Consider the following 20,697-nt stretch of genomic DNA (forward strand, 5'->3'; position numbering starts at 1 on the left):
TCAGCACAAATCCAAAACAGAGCTCTGTACTAGACACTGTGAATAAAATTAACTCCACCCATCTGAAACCAGCACACCAAGAAGAAGAAACTTACTTGCAATATGCTTAAATTTCCTTGCAAGACTTGACATGGTACCTTGTGTGACAAGGAATAATGGCTTGGAAGCTAAACCTGACAACCATATGGTAGAAAAGCCACATTATAATTTCTAACCATAATGAAATTGTTGTACAACACTACTAGGCAATGTAGTATTCACTTGTTTGAATAAATCATGTCATGATTAACCTGGTTTTGAAACATTTTCCTGCAACTGGGTAACAGGTTTGGTAATTATCATGCGGAGAAAACCTACAAGATGCACACACACAAGTAATATAATCACAAAGACTTTGTTTCCTTGGAAAGAGCAAAGCAAAATATGCTTATGTGTTCCCCAAAGCTTAATGGTAAAACAGCTAATTTTTTTTTTAAGAAATAGCTCAAGTTCCTATGTCAGGATCTGAAGAGAAGATTTAAAGAAATCAGAAAACAACAATCATCTGATTAACACTGACTACACTAACACATTTTTATTTTTAATATATATGTAGACAACTTAGAAGAGAAAACACATTGACTGCACTAACCCTCACAACTTTTGGATCTATGAATTTATGTCACTTTTTATTTGGTGTTTTCAGAAGCAAACAATGTACATTTCTTGGAATAATATACTAATTAATGCTTGTCTCTTGCAAAGCCTGTGAGGAAATAGCATCAGAATATTTGGTCATATTTGAATAACCCAAATTGCTGTAAATCACACCAAAAGCAAGTAAAACAAGAAGCTCTAAGTCAGAAGGTAGAATGAGAGTGAAAAAGAGCTGGGCTTGTCAAATGACAATAAAGAGAGATAAGAAAGAATAGATGAGAAATCCTGCAGAAAAAAAAAAAAACTCCTTCTAGTCCTTGCACAGACTTAGCTGTCTTTATTTGGTTGTAATACAAGACTTATGAAGTGACAATTAAGTTTGGACAATAATAGTTATTTCCTTGCAGTGCATTAAATGAAGATGTAATAATACATGGCTCTCTAGCCCACAATTTCAGGTATAGGATAGAGAGAAGGGAAGCACATGCATCCAGGAAGAGATGCACTAGAAAATTCTTCTTGCCATCACAGTATAGTATCAAAGTTTTGTTACACAGGTATTTAACACAATAGACAGTGAAAAACACTAAGACTGTTGTTAATATTTGTAAATCGGAAATTTGGGAAAGTGAATTAACACACTAGTGCACAGTGAGAGGAAGCTAGAATTACAGTTGCTATACCTCAAGGGTACTGAAAAAGTTGAACAGCAGCAGCAACAACCAACTGCCTGAATAAAGAAACAAGAAATCAGATTGTTTCAAAACCTGGGGCAGTTATTTTATCACAGACATTCTCAGGTACCATTATTTAGCCAGCAAATATGCCAGGGCTCAAGAGTCATACAGCATATAAGAATTACAGAAAAACACATTAAAAAACCACATAAATCAAAATTTGCAAAAACCTGCATATATAAAAGCTGGTTAAAGTTTATGTGAATCAAGATAAAGGGGATATTGAGTATCATACATCATAGGGAATTAAAAGTCAAAAAGGAAGCAGTAGTTCACAGACCTAGCCATAAGGACTGGCAAGCACACAGGAAAGGAAATCCTATAACAAATGAACTGTGGTTCTACACGCAATCTAATAATCTACAGAGATTACTGTCAAGTAAAAGCAGATGGAAAAGTAGTTTACCACACAGTGGAGCTAACAAGAATTCTGCAGTAGGTCTTTGGTCACTGTTCTGTGCACATCAAGGGACTATCATCTCAGTTTTCAAATAGCAAGAGGACTGGAAACTGGCCCTCCTCCATGCTGCAGAAAGGCAATTTATCTGGAGTATTTCATTCAATTCTAGACAGTCAAATTGGAGCAGTTCAAAAGAAACTATCACAAATGGTTTTGGGGCCCGAGGGACTGATTTATGAGGAAAGATGAAAATAATTAAATATGCATAGATTAGCTAAGCAGTGACTAAGGAGAGAAAAGTTAACAGAAATTTAAAGAATGAAAGGGAAAAAGAAAGGTTATATACCATAAAAATGAAGAGAATATGGAACAATAAAATGAATTTAATATAGTGCAAATTTAGGCAGAGTACCAAGACAAAAATAGCATATATGAATGATATTAAGAGGCGAGATCACAAAATTCTTTGTTTGGTGTACTGAGTGGACGGCCACACAAAAGCAGCAACACGGGCACAGAAGCTCTGTGTTCCTCACATTCAGGTCAGCTCCTTCACACAGTTCTGAAATCTCCTAACGACCCTGTAAAGCTCTGTAAAGAGAACCCTTCAGAAAAGTGAAGAATTTCTAGCATGTAAAGCCACACCACTGGCATCTGAAAGGCTTCTCTCCCTTGCACTGGAGGGGTAATTATTGGGTATGTCCTAGGTAAGGCTGGCTAAGGCTAAGGATAATTGCTAGTGAGAACTGGATCTTCAAGGGTAAGTGAAAATGAAAGCAAGTTTAGTGGCTTTCCTGACACCAGTGTTTACAACAGTCTCTAAGATCACCTTCCACATCTACCATCAAGAATTACACTTGTGGATATATATTACTATAGGACAGCTGTAGGGGCATGGAAATAGAAATGACAATAAGCATTATGACATTTGATTGTGAACACGTGCAGCAATCCTTTCTGGGTTAAAATAAAATGGGGAAATATGGTTGATAATTTAAAAAAAAAAAAAAAAAAAAGGGAGAGGAAGAAGAAAAAAAAGAAGAAGAAGAGGAAGAATAAACTGAACAGATTAATCTCATTTGACCAACTGAAAAAAAAAGCAGTATCAAATGATGGACTCCTATTCTACACAAATCTTCAGGCACCTTTACTGAAGAAATAACTGGATGAACATAAACAGGTTTTAGATGTTGAAGAAACTGAATCAGAAATCAAACAGAAATTATTATTGCAACTCTGGCATTACTGCTCACAAGAAAGAAAAATGTCACTCCAAGAAAAAACAAATCTATATATTCATTGCTGATTAAGAGGAGTTAAGTAATTTAATTTGCCTTAAAAGCTTTACTTTTCACAACTATGTCTATATTATTTACATATGCCACTTCTGCAACTAACATTAGTACTGCAGCTACCAGAATTAAATAATTATGTTCAAAGGAAAGCAACTGAAAAACAAGCTGTCCAATTCATGTGCAATCTGAACATAAAATGTCTCTCTTTTCACATAAAATGATTGTTGAGTAAGGAATATATTGTTCTAATCTTTTTTTAGAGCTTCCTGCAATAAGCTACCTACAGACAAAAATAATATTCTTCTAAAAAAGAGAGAATAAAAAGGAAACTCCTACATGACTGCTTCCCTCCTTTCTCAGTTTAAATGTCAACATTTACAAAACTTTTCACAGGAGAAAGCTTAGATTCCTTTAACGGGAAAGGGATCCCATTTGAAAGCTATCAATTAATTCTCCAAATATGACCTTAACACATTGCTCTATTTTCTGTAGATGCCTATATATGTCCCATATATATTTTATGTGTTGTACTTCATAACAGGATTTGCACCAAATGGGACCACAGCAGGAGTCCACCAACCTGAGGTGGTGTGGCCCAGATCTACTGCCTGTCTGTGTGCCCTGAATACTGCTTCCATCTCCTCTGAAATGTCATACTGCACAGAGAGACATTCACAGTAGGATTTACAGCGAAGGATATCAGATTTTCTCTCTCTCTTTTTTTCTGAAAATAAGATTTTTGTTTTAAAAACCACTATGAAATGAAAGAGAGTAAAGTACACTTCCAACAGGAATATGCATATTCTAGCTGGATGAAAAGCTGGTAATAAATGACCAAGTGTTCTTCCACTGTGTGTGGTGCCCTTCTGTCCATGCTCTTTGCCAGGTCCCATCCTTACATCAAAAAGAGGTTTAAACTGGACTAAGTCAGGGCTCTCTGAATCACTTTATAGATGGGGAGAAGTTGTCAGAGACTGTTGTTTCAATGTACAAGACTGGCACTGGCAAGAAAACCAGTTCTGGCCATACTACTTGCATCTGTGTTTCTGCAATTAGTACCACACTGACCCATCTGTTGGCTGAAGGGATGTGCAGTAGTCAAAACTTGCAGATTTCTCTTAGTAGGTCTTATATTGCTGTTGTTTTCACTGAAGGCATTAGCTCAAAAGCAAACAAATGAAAACAGCATTTTTTCTTTAATTGGTGGTGCTCCTTTATGATATATTAAAAAGCATACATTAGGACAACTCTTTATTTACTACAAATCAAACAAAGCTTTTGCTGAATTATTTTCATTTGTTTAAGAACAAATTAGAATTAGTTCCATCTCAGATTTCACTTGCTTTAAAATAATCATGTTTATGCTGTTGCAATTTTGATTCAGGTGCTAATTGAATTATCTAAAAATATTTTCTGTTTGGTTTTATAAATTAGAAACTGTGCAAAATTCAGCATGATGCAGTATAATAATTTGTACGAAACAAGAAAAATAAATAAATGTGATTGTTTGGAACAAGAAACTACATCAGGATTGAAAAGTGGCTATATCACTACAATTTCATAAATGGAAATAAAGAGGTAGGGAGGGTTGTGCTGGTGTGTGGGGTGTTTTTCTGATCTATGTTCCTGCAGCACACTTCTCAAAAAATGTAATATTGGAATCTGAAGCTTCACACATGCTGTGCCAATATGGTGAGAAAATATGGTACTTTGACCTTTATAATCTTCTTTCATCTGATTTTTAGGGTGGATAGATTTCTTTGCTGTTTGCAGAGTAACTAGAAGAAAAAAGCTCTCCGAATTCCAAAATTATAAGGAGTTTCTTATAAGCCCTTAGTAAATCTGTCCACAGAAAGTGCTGATTCTTCTCTTTACTGATGGATTTTTTAGAGTAGCAATCAAAATAATGACAAAAAATAATTGGTGGATGACTCTGATTTCCGCTAAACTACTATAAATAAAACCTATTCTTAGTTGAATGCAAAGCTGGAAATGTTATAGTCTTCAGTTTTCCAAGTTAATACTGCTCCTTTTGCTATTATTTCAAAGTGTATTTTTCCAAATTGAATATAAATTTAATATAAAAATGCATATTGATAAAATTATTAAATGCTATTCTATGAGATTGGGAAAGTTGTTACTGTGAAAGTTGTCACTGTGTTATTTACTGGAAACACACTTAGCAAATGATTAGACTACTACTACAAATGTGTCAAGCTAATTGGCTTATTGACAGCTCAAAACATGTTTTCCTAAGTATAACTTCCCTACTTCCCTACATACTGATATAATTATTTTAATATCTTTCTTGCACCCCATATCATGAATATCAAACTTGTTAATATTTAGATTAGGTAAAAAATTACTTCAAATTAAAAAATTCATACTGCATTTCTGTCATTATCACATGAACTCATGCTCTGGAGAATAGACAGGTAAATACATCCAACTGGTACAGAGATACTGACATTCATAGGTGGTAAATAATATCCTATTTTCCTGTTGGCCTGTACTTATCCTGTGATCACAGGGAGAGTCAGAGAGCTAAAAAGTGTGATAGAAGTAAGAATATTCTAGCTGTGGCTCCATTTGTAGTAAGGTTAGTAAGATAAAACTAATTTGTTCTTAATAATTGAATAATTTGGTCTTGAATACTTAAAACCCTTTTATTTAAGATATCTTTCATGACACCTGAATTATCATATAACTTTTAAAAAAAAGTTTCCATTGCATATCACTGATACATCAGACACATTCAGTCTGTCAAAATGGGATACAGAATATCATGCATTGTATTAGCATTCTTTTATACCTTTTTACAGTATAAGCTTCTCAAACAAATGCCTTTCATCAAAATCTCTTTACTCCTCCAGACTTGCTTTATGTGCCTTCACAGGACCTTAAAACTCCCAAGCAGTGGTTCATTTCACAGAGCCACTCCTCCCTCTCTTTCAGAATTCCCAGGGCAGATGACTCTTGACTCTGCCTCCCAGTTTCATTTCCAGCAGGCAGGATCACTCAGCCATGCTAGGCATCTCATTTCAGTAACAATCTTAACCTCATGCCACAGGTCACAGTGTTATAAGCATGTACAAGGGAAAGGAATTTTTCCCTGCAGCCATGGTGTACTTAGCTCTGTTGTTGCAGAAATAAATCATGACACAAGAGTTAGCAGAAGCTATCATGAACTATCAGCTTAGAAGGGATAGGTGTTGAATAAGGACTGCCACAGACATCCTGCTTCTGTTTACAGCTCTCATTTCCACCACCTGCATATTTTTACTATTTTATACCTGGAGCTCCTCATTGGACTCAGAGGAGATGTCCAAGAAGATATGAGAATTCTCTGGGACACCAGAATATACAATAAATAAATTATTACCACCTCCTGCCTAACTCTGGAACAGAAGAAATCCTATTCATGGAAAGGAGAAAACATTTCAAAAATGTGCTAGTTCTCTTATATCACCAACCATTTAGTGTGACAGAGCACCAATGTGCCACTGTTACTTGGGTCATCACACATCCTGCACATGCTGCCACAGAGGTAAATGGTTCCTGTGTCACAGACCAACTATGGCTCTCCAATTTTTCTTTTCAGGCTTCTCCTCTCTTATTTGGTCTAAACTACAGTAAGTCACTCTACTGAGGCACAGATCAAAGTTTCACAGGCTGTCTCACAGTAAGAAATCTGATACAAAGGTATCACGTGTTTCACCCCCAGTATTACTTCTTCATCCATGGGAGAATCAAGCTCAAGTCTCCATCCTCTGAAAACTGAAACTAATGTATCATATCACATCTTTCCCCCACCCTTTCCAAGCTCCATAAGGTTCAGGTAGAGCTACCACTTCATGGACAATCCTTGCCATGTCATCAGGTCCTGAAGGTAATAAGGGACAGATATTGAATAAAGTTATTATGTTTATTTTCAATCTTGTTCCAAATACTGGATTAAATTTTTCAATGAACATCTAACTAGTATTTCCATCCCAGATCACTGTAGGTATTGGTCTGTCACAGAGCACAGTTCAGTAGGTTTTAATTCATACAAAGGATTTAAAGGAATTGGAAACAGATAAACCAGAAAGAAGTAGAAGCCGATGTTCAGATTTTATGATACTAATGTTTGGATAAATTCAGTTGGCTTGGACTTCCACTGGGCATGATTATAACTCCTCCTAGCAAGGTTTTTATTCTGTTTGGACTTATGTACCTCTACAGCATTTACAGTGGAAATCAGACTCTGGAGTAACAAATTTAATCCTCCTTGCTAAAGTACTGTTTTTCTTAGTAACCTTTGCAGATCTCTCAGAGGACGTCCAGAGCAAAGGTAGGAAACCACTGCCATAACATGCAAATGATGATATATATATATATCATAACTAGATATAAAAGAGACAGAAGACAGCAGCAAGGTGCTGCCCAATTTGCAAAATGACATTCATTTGTACAGTCTATCACACAAATTATCAAGATAAAATGGTACCCTGCAGCTGGCAGATCATATGTGATACTCTCCTACAAACCACTGTTCTCTTTTCTAAATACACTCACAGATTGCCAAGGATAAGCTACCAGCACAGACAGGGACAGCTCTGAGCAGCAGCAATACTTGGCTGCAAAAAGGAGATGGGCACGAGTAGTGACAACATGAGCTGCTCCAGCAGGCAGACACACATTCGGCTTAGTGTTAAATGCTGCAGGTGCCAGCTAAAGACAACATGATGGCTGCAGCAGGCACAGTTCCAGGGTATTACTGGGATGAAAGACCTCCCTGGGCATGGTCCCAGAAAATCTGGTTTGACCACATAGCTACCCCTGCTCAGCGCAGGAGGGAATGGCAACAGAGCTGGAGAAGAGTCAGGAGCACAAGTCTTACAAGGAGCAGCTGAGGGGGCTCGGCTTGTTTAACTTGGAGAAAAGGATGCTCAGGAGACACCTTATCACTCTCTGCAATTGTCTTAAAGGAGGATGTATTGAGTCTCTTCTCCCAGGTAACAAGAGTTAGGACAAGAAGAAATGGCCTCAAGTTGTGCCAGAGGAGGTTCAGTTTGGATATTAGGAAAAATTACTTCATTGAAAGTGTGGTCAACACTGGAACAGTCTGCCCAGGGAATTGGTTGAATTGCAGTCCCTGGAACTGTTAAAAAAAACATGCAGATATAGTGCTTAGGGCTGTGGTTTAGTGGTGGATATAGCAGTGTTAGTACAATGGTTGGACTCCATGATCTTAGAGGTCTTTTCCAACATTAATGATTTTTGAGTCTGTAGTGGACTGAAGGGTTTTCAAAGTTGGATCTTTCCAGCCAGAAAAGGTTTGTGACTAGATGGTGACTTATATGGTGAAGTATATCTGATTTTCACAGATTTCTAATGGGAGCAATGCCATGAAAAAAAAGAAAGAATATTATTAAAATTCTACTAACATCATCACAGAATAGCTATAGCCCTTCTCAGTTCAGATTCCCATATCTAATGCAAAGATTTTAAAAAAACCAAGATGCAAGCATATGCAAAAGCTAGGTACATAGCACTATAGCTCATAAAACACTAGCTTTTAAGTCTCATTAATTTGTGCCTTTTAGATATTTCCTCTCTATCCAAAGTAGTCCAAGAGACAGTGCTCTGCTCTGGATCAGTGTCTTTTCTTCCTGATACAGAAATCATTGGTGAAATGAGTTAAAAGCAAAGTGGGGTGTGAAGAGTCATGTTCCAAGCACTGTGAGATTCAGCTGTTCTCAGCACATCTCAGAATACTGCTGCTGCTGCAACTGCGCACGCAGCCCTGGCCCATCTTTGGTCCCAGCTGCCTGCCAAACACAAATATCTGCAACATACTGGCACGTTAAGTCAGATAATAATGCTCAGGGGAGCATCACAGAGGAAGTGCTTCTCCTTCACTAATTACAGGTGGAAATGGAAGCACTTCTGCCAATTCTGAGAAGCATGGGCAGTGAAAAAAGCTCCTGTCAGGCTCCAGCCAGCATCCGTTGTCTTCTAAAGGACACTATTTGGAAAGAAAAGTGCTTTGTGGTAAAACACCCCAATTTATTGAGAATTCACTAATCGAAATTCCAAATCTGAAAAACAGGAAACAAATATTATTGCCAAAATCGATGCTGTACATTCACCTTCCCTTCTGCTGTATTTTAGTCCTTCATCTCTGCAATCAATGAAATGAACATCCCAATTAGTCATCATTTACTTCCTTTTAACAGAAGAACCTCAGGGTCATCCTCATATCTTTCCTCTAGTTTCACTGAAGAGTTGCTTATTTAGTATGCTATTGACACTCACATGCCTATCTAGATTTGCTACAATTTCACTGTAAGACTAATTTAAAAGTGAATAAAAACCAAACATACTTTTTTGACATCTTCAAGACAGTTATATTGCAAATTGCTCTTTTAAATTTATCAAATCTCAATACAAGCTCAAAGATTTATTCCTAGAATGCACCTCTAAAACTGCAGTAAAACTACTCTGCTTCTCAGCATGAAAAGGGAATTTTAACCCCCACTAGTATTAAAAGCAGTCCACACACCAGTCCCATTGAATGTAGACAAGAGGAAATGCATATAAATAATTTCTCTTGAAGTACTAAAATACTTTCAGGCCACCTTAATTTCATATTGAAACAGCAAAGAATCACATTATTTGTTTATTAACTGTAACACAATGTATTAAAAATAGTTTCAAAGTGTCCTTGGTGCACTTAAGTCATCAAAGACCATGATCTAGAGAGAAAAACCTTTTACAGCAGTCTGCTATTTGATATGTAAAAACTGTGCCATAATCACTAAAGTCTGAAGTTTTCTAAATCCTTCAAGTAAAAAATATCTATGGCTATTTAACTACTGCTGGCTGTACAAAACAAGTATTTAAAGAATAATTAATTTCTCTGGTGTAAACCCAGCAATTTCCACTCAGACTCTGGATGCTTTCAAAGGCAAATCCTATAAGACTGAAAAATGTGCAGCTAGGAAGACAAGCAACCTTGGAAAAAAATGCTGTTAGGAATTTCCTCTGCAATGAATCAAATACATTTAGCATAGATCCCAATTTCAGGATGTCTTTAAGGAGGCAAGCTTGTATGATTCAAGGTTAAAAGTTCATTGTTATTTTTTTAAATCTTTCACACCAAATAGCTAAATATTCTGACAAGGAGGGGATACAAGCATTTGTTCTACAGTAGATGATGAGTTGGACTCACAATTATGAAGCTATTCTTATTTATATATCCTTGTAAAGTGTGAGAGCCATGTTCCAAGGTTGTCCTTAAAGGCGTCCTTAACATAATGCTGTCAATGACGTTTCTTCTTTTCGGACATTACATTCTTTGGTGATTAATTTAAACAAAAGTTTTAAAAGCTGATCATTATGAAGTTCAGAATGAGAGCATTATTAGACACACAATGAAGTTACCTCTGAACAGAGGAGAGAAAGAAACACTGGGTTCTGCCTATATATTCACACGCAAAGTAACAACTCCCCTTCCCCACTACTATGTTGACATCATGCAGTATCAGCATTCGACTTTTTTCATATGTAATGAAAAGACACACCTCAGAAAATAAAGACAGTTTTAAAAGCAAAATAACCATTTTGTTACTTACAGCATTTGATAAAATGGTAATGAGACATTCTTTCATCTCAGGCTGTAGTCTCACTACAGGTTTCAGCATTCTCTTCTGCTACAACTGTCATGCCCAGAAAATGTATTATTTAAAGCCCTTCCTCAGGTATCCAGTACACCTCAGAATACATTATTCAGCGTAGTTTCTGTTCCAGGATCTTGCAGAGGCTTCCAAGTCACCCTCACCCGGCTGCTGGAGTTACGATAAACCTCTGTGCGTCTTGAACCATGACTACTGCACGTGCTATTGTAGCACAATTGATTGACACCGCTCCTAATCCCACATCCCCAGGAATAGAAGGATTTAATTGGTGTGCACTTGCAGCCACATTCTTCCAGCACTGAGGTGTGCTGCTGCACTGCGGCTTTCACAGTCCTGCCAGTTAATGGCTTTTCAATAGCTTTCAAATGGCAGCAAACTAAGCTTGATGAGTGGGCTCGAATGAAATAGGAGAACAGGGGACCTTAAATTTTATTTGTGCATGTTGTTCATGTGCCAAATGCGACCAGATTTTTAGCTAGTACTAAACCAGGATTATTTTTAGTTGCCACCAGTTGCTGTGTGAATAGGAAATTGATATAGGTTTCCAAGAATAACCATCTTTTAGCATCACAGATCATTTTTCAGTATATTATAAGGTAAAAATCAGGATAGAGCTTACAGCCATCTTCAGACTCTCATGGTTTATGCATGGTTAATTTACACTGAACTAAAAACATGCTTGTGTGTACATTTCTTCATATGTTCCTGTTCTATCATTTCTTTGTATTGTAATGCATCTTTTTCACAGATGGAATATTTATGTAAGGAGACAAAAACTGCAAGCTCTGCATGCTTTATATCATGATTATGCGCATGTTATCTAAAGATATTTAAATTACTGATTGTAAGACAAAAAGCCTAAGAAAATGCATCACTAAGAACAAGTCCATACAATTATTTATCACACTGTAGAATAACAAGTCAATGTACACTGACGCATTACCCGGTTTCAGATTAAGGGCACACAAAAGGCAGACAGACCTGCATTGTATTTTAAGCACCCAGGCTGCAGCATCCTCTGAGAACAATTTCTGCATTACTTTGCCAGGAACAGTTACCCATGAATTTGGCTACTACTTCTGTGAGATAAAACCCATTTGGCTACTACTGTGAGAAACCTACAGCTGAACTGCAGTAAAATATTTTAATAGTATCAAAAATTAATTTAAGAAAACTGTACTCAGTGAAGACCTCCATTTGCTTACTATGCATCATGCTTGCCACATTCCACACTTCACTGAGTGAGAGCTCTTGTAAAGGAAAACTGACAGCCCAGCCACATTTACATCTTTTATTCATCTGAAATGGTTCTCACCTACTATTTTGTATACATAATATTTTAACAGCTACAAAGTGTTAAAAGGACTATAAAGAAAAAAGGGTCTAACTAATTAGTGAGGATCACTAATTCAGATTCTATTAACTATTCTGCAAAGTTCCCATAAGAGAAGAAAGATATATATTCACAGGCTTCCAGTGATCCATTAGCAAAACCCTTAGGTGAAATCTCTCAGCTCCTAATAGCCACATATTTCACATCTGGTTTAAAGTCAAATATGCACAGAAATTCTTTTGCAGAAATAATTATTTAGGTGTTTTGGTTTTCTTCCTGAAAACATACTTTTCCAGAAGAAAGTGAAAAAAAAAATCAAGTAATAACCAGGGGAACACAGGGGTAAATGATATAAAACAGAATACAGTAATTACATTACCATGGAAACTTTTTTACTGGAAAGCTCAGAAGTCCAAAGTAATTAAATTTATCCAGACTGTCCTTCACACCTACACAACACTAGGCCAGTTTGGGCCATATGGCTTATAAAATAAACATACAGAGTGTTTTAAGAGGCAATGTTAATCATAGCTCATGAGCAAGTGTCAAGTAATCTCCCAAAAAGGCCTTTGAGCAATACTTTTTGGTGGAGACGTTCCTGACAGGTTCATCTCTGGTGGCACTGTCAGGCAAACAGGCTGACATGTCTAATAACATCAGGCTTCACAATCCCACACTGGTTAAAACCAGGAGCACCTTGGTAAACAATGGTGAGTGAGAGAATTGGACAAATGATGCTTTTCAGCAGACAGACATAAAAGGGAGAAAAAGTACCTGATTTTGGTTTGAACAAAATGTGAAGGAAAAGTATTTGGATCTGTCTCATTTTAGATTGTGATATATGTGATTATGTATTGCATTGCCATAGGAAAAAATTTCGATGGTGGAACTTGGTAGAATTTATGTGACAGGCTAGACTACATCCTCCATCCTGCAAGGAATGAGAGAGAGAATTCAACAACACTAAGTACATGGTCCTGCACCTTCTTCAAGGCAGCCCCCAGTATCAATACAGTCTGAGGGATCAAGGGACTGGGAGCAGCCCTGCTGAGAAGGACTGGGAGTTACTCATGAAAAGCTGTACATGAGCCAGCAACATGTGCTTGGAGCCCAGAAAGCCAGCTGTTATTGGGCTGCTTCAAAAGAAAGATGGCAGATCAAGGGAGGTGATCCTGCCCCTCTGCCCTTATGAGACCCCCAACCCTGGAAATATTCAAGGTTGGGATGGACAGGGCTCTGAGCAACCTCAAGTTGAAGGTGACAGAAGAGGCTGGACTAGATGTCTTTTAAAGGTCCCTTTCAATCCAAAATGTTCTATGATTCTACATCCTTCACAGAGGGTGTTTAGGTGCGGGACAGACTCTTGAATGCAGCAAGCCGTGGACTTGATAGTTGCATCAGACACTGGGAACAGCGCTGTCCTCTATTTGCTGATTTCTTCTCTCCTAACATGCACTGGTCCATGTCATCAGGGAAGAATGAGGGACTGTTTGACAAAGGAGGGTTGCACTGCTACACCGTATCTTGGGTCTGTGCCCCTCAGCTCCACTGTTGGACTAATCAAGTCCATGAGCAGCATGTAGCCACCTGCAGCAGGGCACTGTGCAATTTCCCATTCTCCAGGAGTCTGTGTGCCAAAAATATGTGGTCAGTTACTCAAGTATGAATAACAGTCCCCAGATGAATGGAAAAAAGGCACAAACTTTTCAAGAGGTGGCACCTGACAGATGGCAACCTCAACCTCAAATCTTTTATTTTAGAAAACTGTGTTTGTTTGTTTTTTTTTTTAATTTTGTAACATAACTAGTTTTATTATGTGGGTATTTATCATTATCGGGTTTTGAAAAAGCAGTGAAAGAAAACATGGAAAGCAATGTATATTGCTATCAGCAGGAAGTTCTGACATATTGAAGGGCAACATCAAAGAGAATTAAGAACAAGAGATAACTGCAAATGCAGAGACAAGGATGAACCTTCAGGAGAAGGTGAACTTGAGGTAAAAGGAAGCCACAATAGGAATACTTAAGAAGCCAAAATCTGTTTCACCTGCTGGAAAGACATTATTTCCAGTGCAATATTTTGCTAGGTTAGACAGTAGAGGAAGAACAGAGAAGAAACCACTATGGTGGTGGGTTGTTGGTGTCATAAACAAAGATTTCAAGTATAAGGAAAGAAAAAAAAGTAAGACTTAGTTTTTTGGGATGACTCCGAAGGAGGGAATACTTAATTGTAAGTGATTTTACAAAACAAATCGTATAATTTGGTTATTCACAAGAAAGGGATATTAGTAATGCTAGTATTATCTCCTGACTGAACTCCAACAAAAAAATCAAAAGACAAAAACATATAAACAGCTCTTACAATCTGACCATATAAACTATAGAAGTATACACGGACAGGCTCTGAAGGCATTGTAAACCTACTTTCTGTAAAGTAAATGTAACATTGGCAAGTTTTCAATCACAGCTCCAGTGGTTCTCTAAAGACTACACCAGTGTTTAAGTCTACAAAAAGGCACAAATGCTCTTGAGCTGGGGACAAAGACTGAGCTGGTACTAAATCTGGTGATAAAACACTTAACGTATTTGATTTTTTTCCAGCTAAGCAAAAATATAGATAAAATAGAGTCAAGGTCAGAAAACAAGCTCTTCTGGAAAAAATCCTTGCCACCTCTCCCTACAGAGAGAAAACAGCCACTTTCATTCTTTGTAGAAATTCAGCATTCAATGAAATTACAGAGTTATTTAAAGAGAATCTTGGAACCAGTCAGCCATCACTAGGATAGCTCTATTTCTTAGGATAAACACCCATCTAGGGATCACCATCTCAGAGTAGACATGGCTTTCATATCTCTGTTTCCAAGGCTCAGACTTAGAAATACGCCTTTGAAGTGCTTCCTAAAACAACCCAGCAAACAAGAATACTTTAAAATAAGGTTTTTCTGTCAAGAACTGACACACTGTCTTGTACTCATGTCATGCAAATATCTTGTTACTCTTACAGTATCTCCTGGTGTCACAAACAACTGAACATTTAATAATTTTATCATCTTACTATTTTGCAATTTACATATAACTGAAAGATTTGATAGAGGTATACGGAACTATCCAAAAACAATTTGAATAATGAGAAAAACACCACGACTACTGGTTTTAAATGCATGACAGATGCTCCCCATTTATCCATTTTTGCTCAGTGCAGCAAAGCTTGTTATATTCCTTCAGATGTTACAGCTTCATTGCACTACTTATGGGTTTAGGACTGCAGACAAAAAAGGTGGAATGCAGAGTAACACTGACATGGCTCATTGACAAGTGATACTGCTTACCAGTCAAACCTTGGCCATTCTATCCAGCTGCCAACAAGCCACTTTTCAGATAACATCTGGTAGCTCTATGCTTTATCAGGAAGCTGGGATGAGCCCTAGCAGATGCAGATACTTAGCAAGAAGGACTGTACTAATTTTCTCTACATGAGTCACAGCAGAACAAAACACAGCAGTTTCTCCAAATAATTTTTTCAATGAACTTGTATGTCAGATGGATATGGGGTTTGCGACAGAGATTGCAACAAATCAAATAGAATCATTCAATCAATTACTCAGTGTGGTTAACCTCTGGAGGAACAGATGACTTTTTGTTTTCTCTTCCCTTCCTCCAACTTTTGCATCCTTTCCTTGTTTTCCCATGTCACTGGAAATGCCTTGATTTTTCAGGAAGCTGGCTATCTTCCCCCCTATTCTTCTACTATAGAGATTGAAAAAAGTGAAAAAAAAATCCTTTTTCTTCTTCCCTATATAAAGTCATAACTGAATGTACATGGGTGGACTATCCTGTAATTATTCTTTAATGAATTGAAAACAGGATATTATTACCCAGTACTGATGAAGTTTGCAAAATTACCTGTAGAAATCATGTGCCATTTAAAAGTAATACTTCATGCCATACCCAAAGAGAATTTTTCAGGCTGTGAGTAGGTTGGTCTGGCAGTTCCTTAACTGGATGAGATAAAGAAGCTCTCACTTGTTGTGGGAGAGCCTAGAGCAGAGGTAATAACAAGGCCAAATACAAGAAGAAATCCCAATAGTCTCATATATGGTTAGGCTTATGTTTGGCGCCAGTAGTGACTTGATAATTAACTTCTTCGCTACAATGTGTGAATATGCTTTTTAAAATTAGATTTCTTAATAGATTTGATGAAAGACTGCTACCAAGTGAAGCTGCAGACATTTTATATGCAAAGCCCCTTATGAGACTGAAAAGAAACCAGCAAGACATGTTAAAATGGTAAGCAGAAAAACATAACAGCCATAACAATGCCCAGACATAAGAAAAAAAAGAAAAAAAAATTAATTAATTTCCATGTATTAAGTTATTATATGGTCAGATAGATTTTTTTTTTAAGTTTAGGATATTTGGGAAAGAAGGAGGCAAGAAGACTAATTCAATTCAACATGAAAAATGTACTGTTATCCTCTTGATGATTAGCAAATGTGATGACCCTGTATCTCTAATTATTTTTTTTATTGGTTTGATAATTTTAAAACTAAGAGAAAAATTATTACAATACTATTAGATACTTAAAAAGTCAAGAGTAGACCAGAGAAATTGTGTATCCATTATCAGAGCAAAAGTTACTACAATAACATAAATCTTGAAGTACAACAACCTGAAAGGACTGCAGAAGGAGTCTTTGAGATAGAAGGTATTCTTAATTTAGGAAAAAAATTAACTTGGGCAGCTGCAAAAGCCAAAGAAGTAAGTGATAGAATAAGACTCTTCTAGAACTTTAGGACAGCACAGAGGACAGGGTGTCAATTTCAAAAATTTTAGAAATTCCTCCAGTATTTGGTGTCACAAAGGGGAAAAAACCCCAACTAATTAGTGTTGAAGATTTGTAAGGGATGGTGAAGTGTTAGTATTTTAAATTACTCAACCATGTCATCTAAAAAACCTACCAAAACAAAACCACATGTACAATATACAAGTGCTATAGACCAAGACCAGAATGAGTTCAAGTTTAAACTGAAATTACAAAATGCTAAGGTTCTGTAGATACAACATGAACATTGGAAAACTGACAATTATTGTGCTGAAAATTATGATGTACATAACAGTTTCAATATAGACACTGTAAGTAAAATGCAACATTATTAAATTATATAAAAAATAATCTGAAAAGCCAAGACTAAATTTAGGCAAAGAAAGCTACCCAAGGCTTATTTTGTTTTCTGATTTTTCTACTACATTTTGTCTCACACAAAATACAATATCACTTATTTTCCCCAGTCTTTCTGCACTTCTTTCTTCATGTACTCAGCACAGGTTGTTAATGCATATTTGTCTTACACTGTTTTCTTACGAAGCACAGAGAAAAGGGGAGGGAAGGGGTGCAAGGTATGGAAAAGGACATTTTTATTAAGCGTCACTTTTATTAAATTGACGGTGCTGCTGTATGTGCACAATGTAGCAATATGCAGCTGGGGTGATCTCTTCTTCTGCACCTTCTTCACTTTCTAATGCACGTATTTACTTATTTCCTTTTTTCTTTGTCTGCGTCAACATGTAAAGAATTAATTATTCTGACCACAAAGACCAGGTGAGAGTCCAGCTTGATAAGAATAATAATCAAATCAAAGTGTATGATGGTAAGAACTTTTGACATGACATAAAATAATATGATCTTGCTTGAAGATGATATGGACAAGTCCATAAGCTCACTGAACAAGAACAGTATTCAGGATTTACTGCACTCTGCACAAGTGAGAGATGAAGAATCTATTGCACTCTGCTTGAACATAATAGAACTACATCTCATTCTCAAACTAGCAAGTAATGGATAAGAAATTAATAAGAACTAGGCAGCTGCTTCGGAAAGAAAGGGGTAATGAGAAAAATATATGAAGAAGCACGGAAATAGAGGTATAGTAAGATGACTACTAAAGGCACTGATTTATAGAGGTGTCCAAGCAACAGTGAGAAAGAAGTAAATCTATATTATTTTAATTACATTATCTGAGGCCAAAAAAAAGGGCCTTCAGTGAGGCAAGTTACAAACAAAGACAGTCAGAAAGAGAGTGGAAAAGAACTGCTCCAAGTAAGCAGTGGACAGGTCACAGCTGAGATGTCAGTGATCAAGAAAAATAAAAGGGAGGATTCCCCAAACATATACTAAGAATGATGTGAAGAGCGATGAAGATTAATCAATAAACACAAGACAAGATGCTTGATAATCAGTTCCTTCAAATAGAAATAAATGAAATATCCAGTTCAGATCTCTGTGTTTTGTATAAACATGAATAATAAAGGCAAAAGCCATCAAGTCTGCAAACAGCTGGTTTACACATGACCCAGTAAAGAGTAAGGCACCTTTGTACACTTCCTGCACATATCCCTAGAACATCAATAACCATCAGCACATGAGCTGAATTTTGTTAAAATTCAGATAGCTGAAACACAGTTTTCCTATTTTATAATAATATACTATTTGTATTTCATTCCCCATGATCTGAAAACCTGTGGAACTTATTCTTAGAGTACATTCACTTTTTTTCTCCAATGGCTGGCTGTTCATATAAGCAGAAGATTTATTTCTTTGCTCTCAAATGAACTTACTCTTTTAATCAAACACTGTATTACAAAAGTATTTATTATTTTAGTTTTGTTTTCTTGAAAATGCAGTAGTAATTAACTTTAATTTCAAACAGCAAAGGACACATGAGAAAGTAAAAAAAGAAATGTACAAGTATAATAGGTTAAAACACATCCATAAAAACAAATTATCCAGCAGGGTAAATCATGGCATCCCAACCAATTTATAAGGCTTTTTTGTTTGATTGGCTTTTTTGCTTTAATTTATAGCAGAATTTTCCTTCAGAAAGAAAAGAAGCATCCAGCACCTTGCCATCCTGGCAGAGGGCAAAACTGCACAAGAAATCATTTCCTTCACCCATTAGCCAAAGTACCTTATGCTGAAATCTCCATGGATTGCTATTTCTAGGCTGTAAATTCTTAGAAGAGAAAGCCACACAAGTTGGAGTTGACTACAAATCATTCTTTGATTCTTAGACCTTAACCCCAAAACCAGCAGGGGTTCTGTCACTGCCTTCAAAGGATGCAAAGTGAAACACTTAAAAGCGAATGACCTAAGATTATTGGAAAATGACATAAATGAGCTATCTTGGTAAAAATAATTAGCAATTATGCATAGCACACCAAGACTAATTTGCTTAACATCTCCCAAATGCTCCTGTTACAGTTGGTGTTAACTGGAGACCATGCATTTATCCATTTCTCAGTGTCTTTGTCATTTCAAAACCACTTTTCCTTATCATTGCCAACATATTTCTGTCATATTTGAGGACAACATAGCAATAGGTAATGCTAATTTGACTAGAGAAATCAGTGAGATTTTTTTCACCAAATCTAGGCTCAGCTTTTTATTGCCTTGGCTGAAGTTAAGAGAGGATCAGCACTTTTTACTATCAATGCTTATGGATATTCCATCTATGTAAATCAAACATTTAGTTGGCATAGCTTTATTGAGTTAGATTCTGTATATCTTAAGAAGAAAAATAATTACATCTGCTAAAAAATATCAACATTTTCTAAATATAACTATAGTGTCTGAATATAACGCATTTAGAGTATTTGGTAAGGACAGTTTTGAATTAGAATACATTCAAATCATCAGAAGCAAATTTCAAAAATGGACTTTGAACATATGAAAACAGCACATATGCACACCAACAATAAGATGGAAAGTTCAAATGCTTTGTGATATTAACATGTTTTTTGAGTGTTTCTGACTTTTTTCTCCTTTTGATTAGAATACTATACATAATACAGAAGACGAGTTATAGACAATTCTTTGAGGTTCAATCTAAAATGCACAACCACATTTAGAATACTTCAAAACTGGCATAGCTAAAGAGCGAGTTAGCAGGGTCTTTCAGAGGCTAACTAGGGAGATCATATAATCTATATAAAGGATGATAGAAAAATATGATTAAGTAGATACAGATTATTTTACAGTGAGCCTGGGGGTGACAAGATAGGTAAGAAGATTTTCTTCACTGCATTAAGGTGCTGATGATGGACATATGAAGGACAGCTCCTGATGTGCCAAAGGGACACCATATCTCAGAGGTTCGAGGAACTACAACTTGGATAAGTGACATGAATATACCCCAAAGAGTTATAAATGTGATTGTGATCCTGGCAAAGACAAAAAAAAACCCCAAAAACAAAACCAACAACAATAACAACAAAATGAAATCCAACTTAAAGTTGGTGCACTCTCACGAATGCAATCTGAGACATTAGGCAAAAAAGTAGTGCCCTTAACAGTGCAGCTCAGGAAACTGGCAGCAAATGAAGTGGATAGAAGGAAGGAGGGTTTTCAGATTTCAACCTTTTTGAGAAGAGAATCAATAGCTAATTTTTCTTGCTTGTTGTTTCCTTTTTGGTATAAATATTTGAAACTATAACCTATTTTGCATGTTGTATTTTTGTTTACAATTATCTGAAACTAAAAACAAGTTCATGGTAGTTAGCCAACATCAAAGAACTTCACATTAGTCAGCACAAATTTGACTTTATTACAGGAGGTAAAA

At 36.5% G+C, this 20,697-nt stretch overlaps 1 protein-coding gene across 8 annotated transcripts in view; it reads right to left on the reverse strand.

Moving 5' to 3' along the window:
* MYO16 (myosin XVI) overlaps window positions 1–20,697 on the reverse strand; it is a 356,263-nt gene that overhangs the window by 271,892 nt on the left and 63,674 nt on the right. The window contains exon 1 of one of the 8 annotated variants that reach the window (XM_030280385.4): window positions 10,688–11,170. The exons of 4 other annotated variants lie outside the window; for them this stretch is intronic. In XM_030280385.4, the coding sequence (XP_030136245.2) occupies window positions 10,688–10,715 (28 nt within the window). In that variant the 5' untranslated portion in view covers window positions 10,716–11,170. Of the gene's footprint in view, window positions 1–10,687; window positions 11,172–20,697 lie in introns of those variants that run through there. 3 more of the 8 variants (XM_030280377.4, XM_072933686.1, XM_072933687.1) reach the window with 3 other exon arrangements.

The sequence above is a fragment of the Taeniopygia guttata genome, chromosome 1 (genome assembly GCF_048771995.1).
Source record: "Taeniopygia guttata chromosome 1, bTaeGut7.mat, whole genome shotgun sequence".
NCBI lineage: Eukaryota > Metazoa > Chordata > Aves > Passeriformes > Estrildidae > Taeniopygia > Taeniopygia guttata.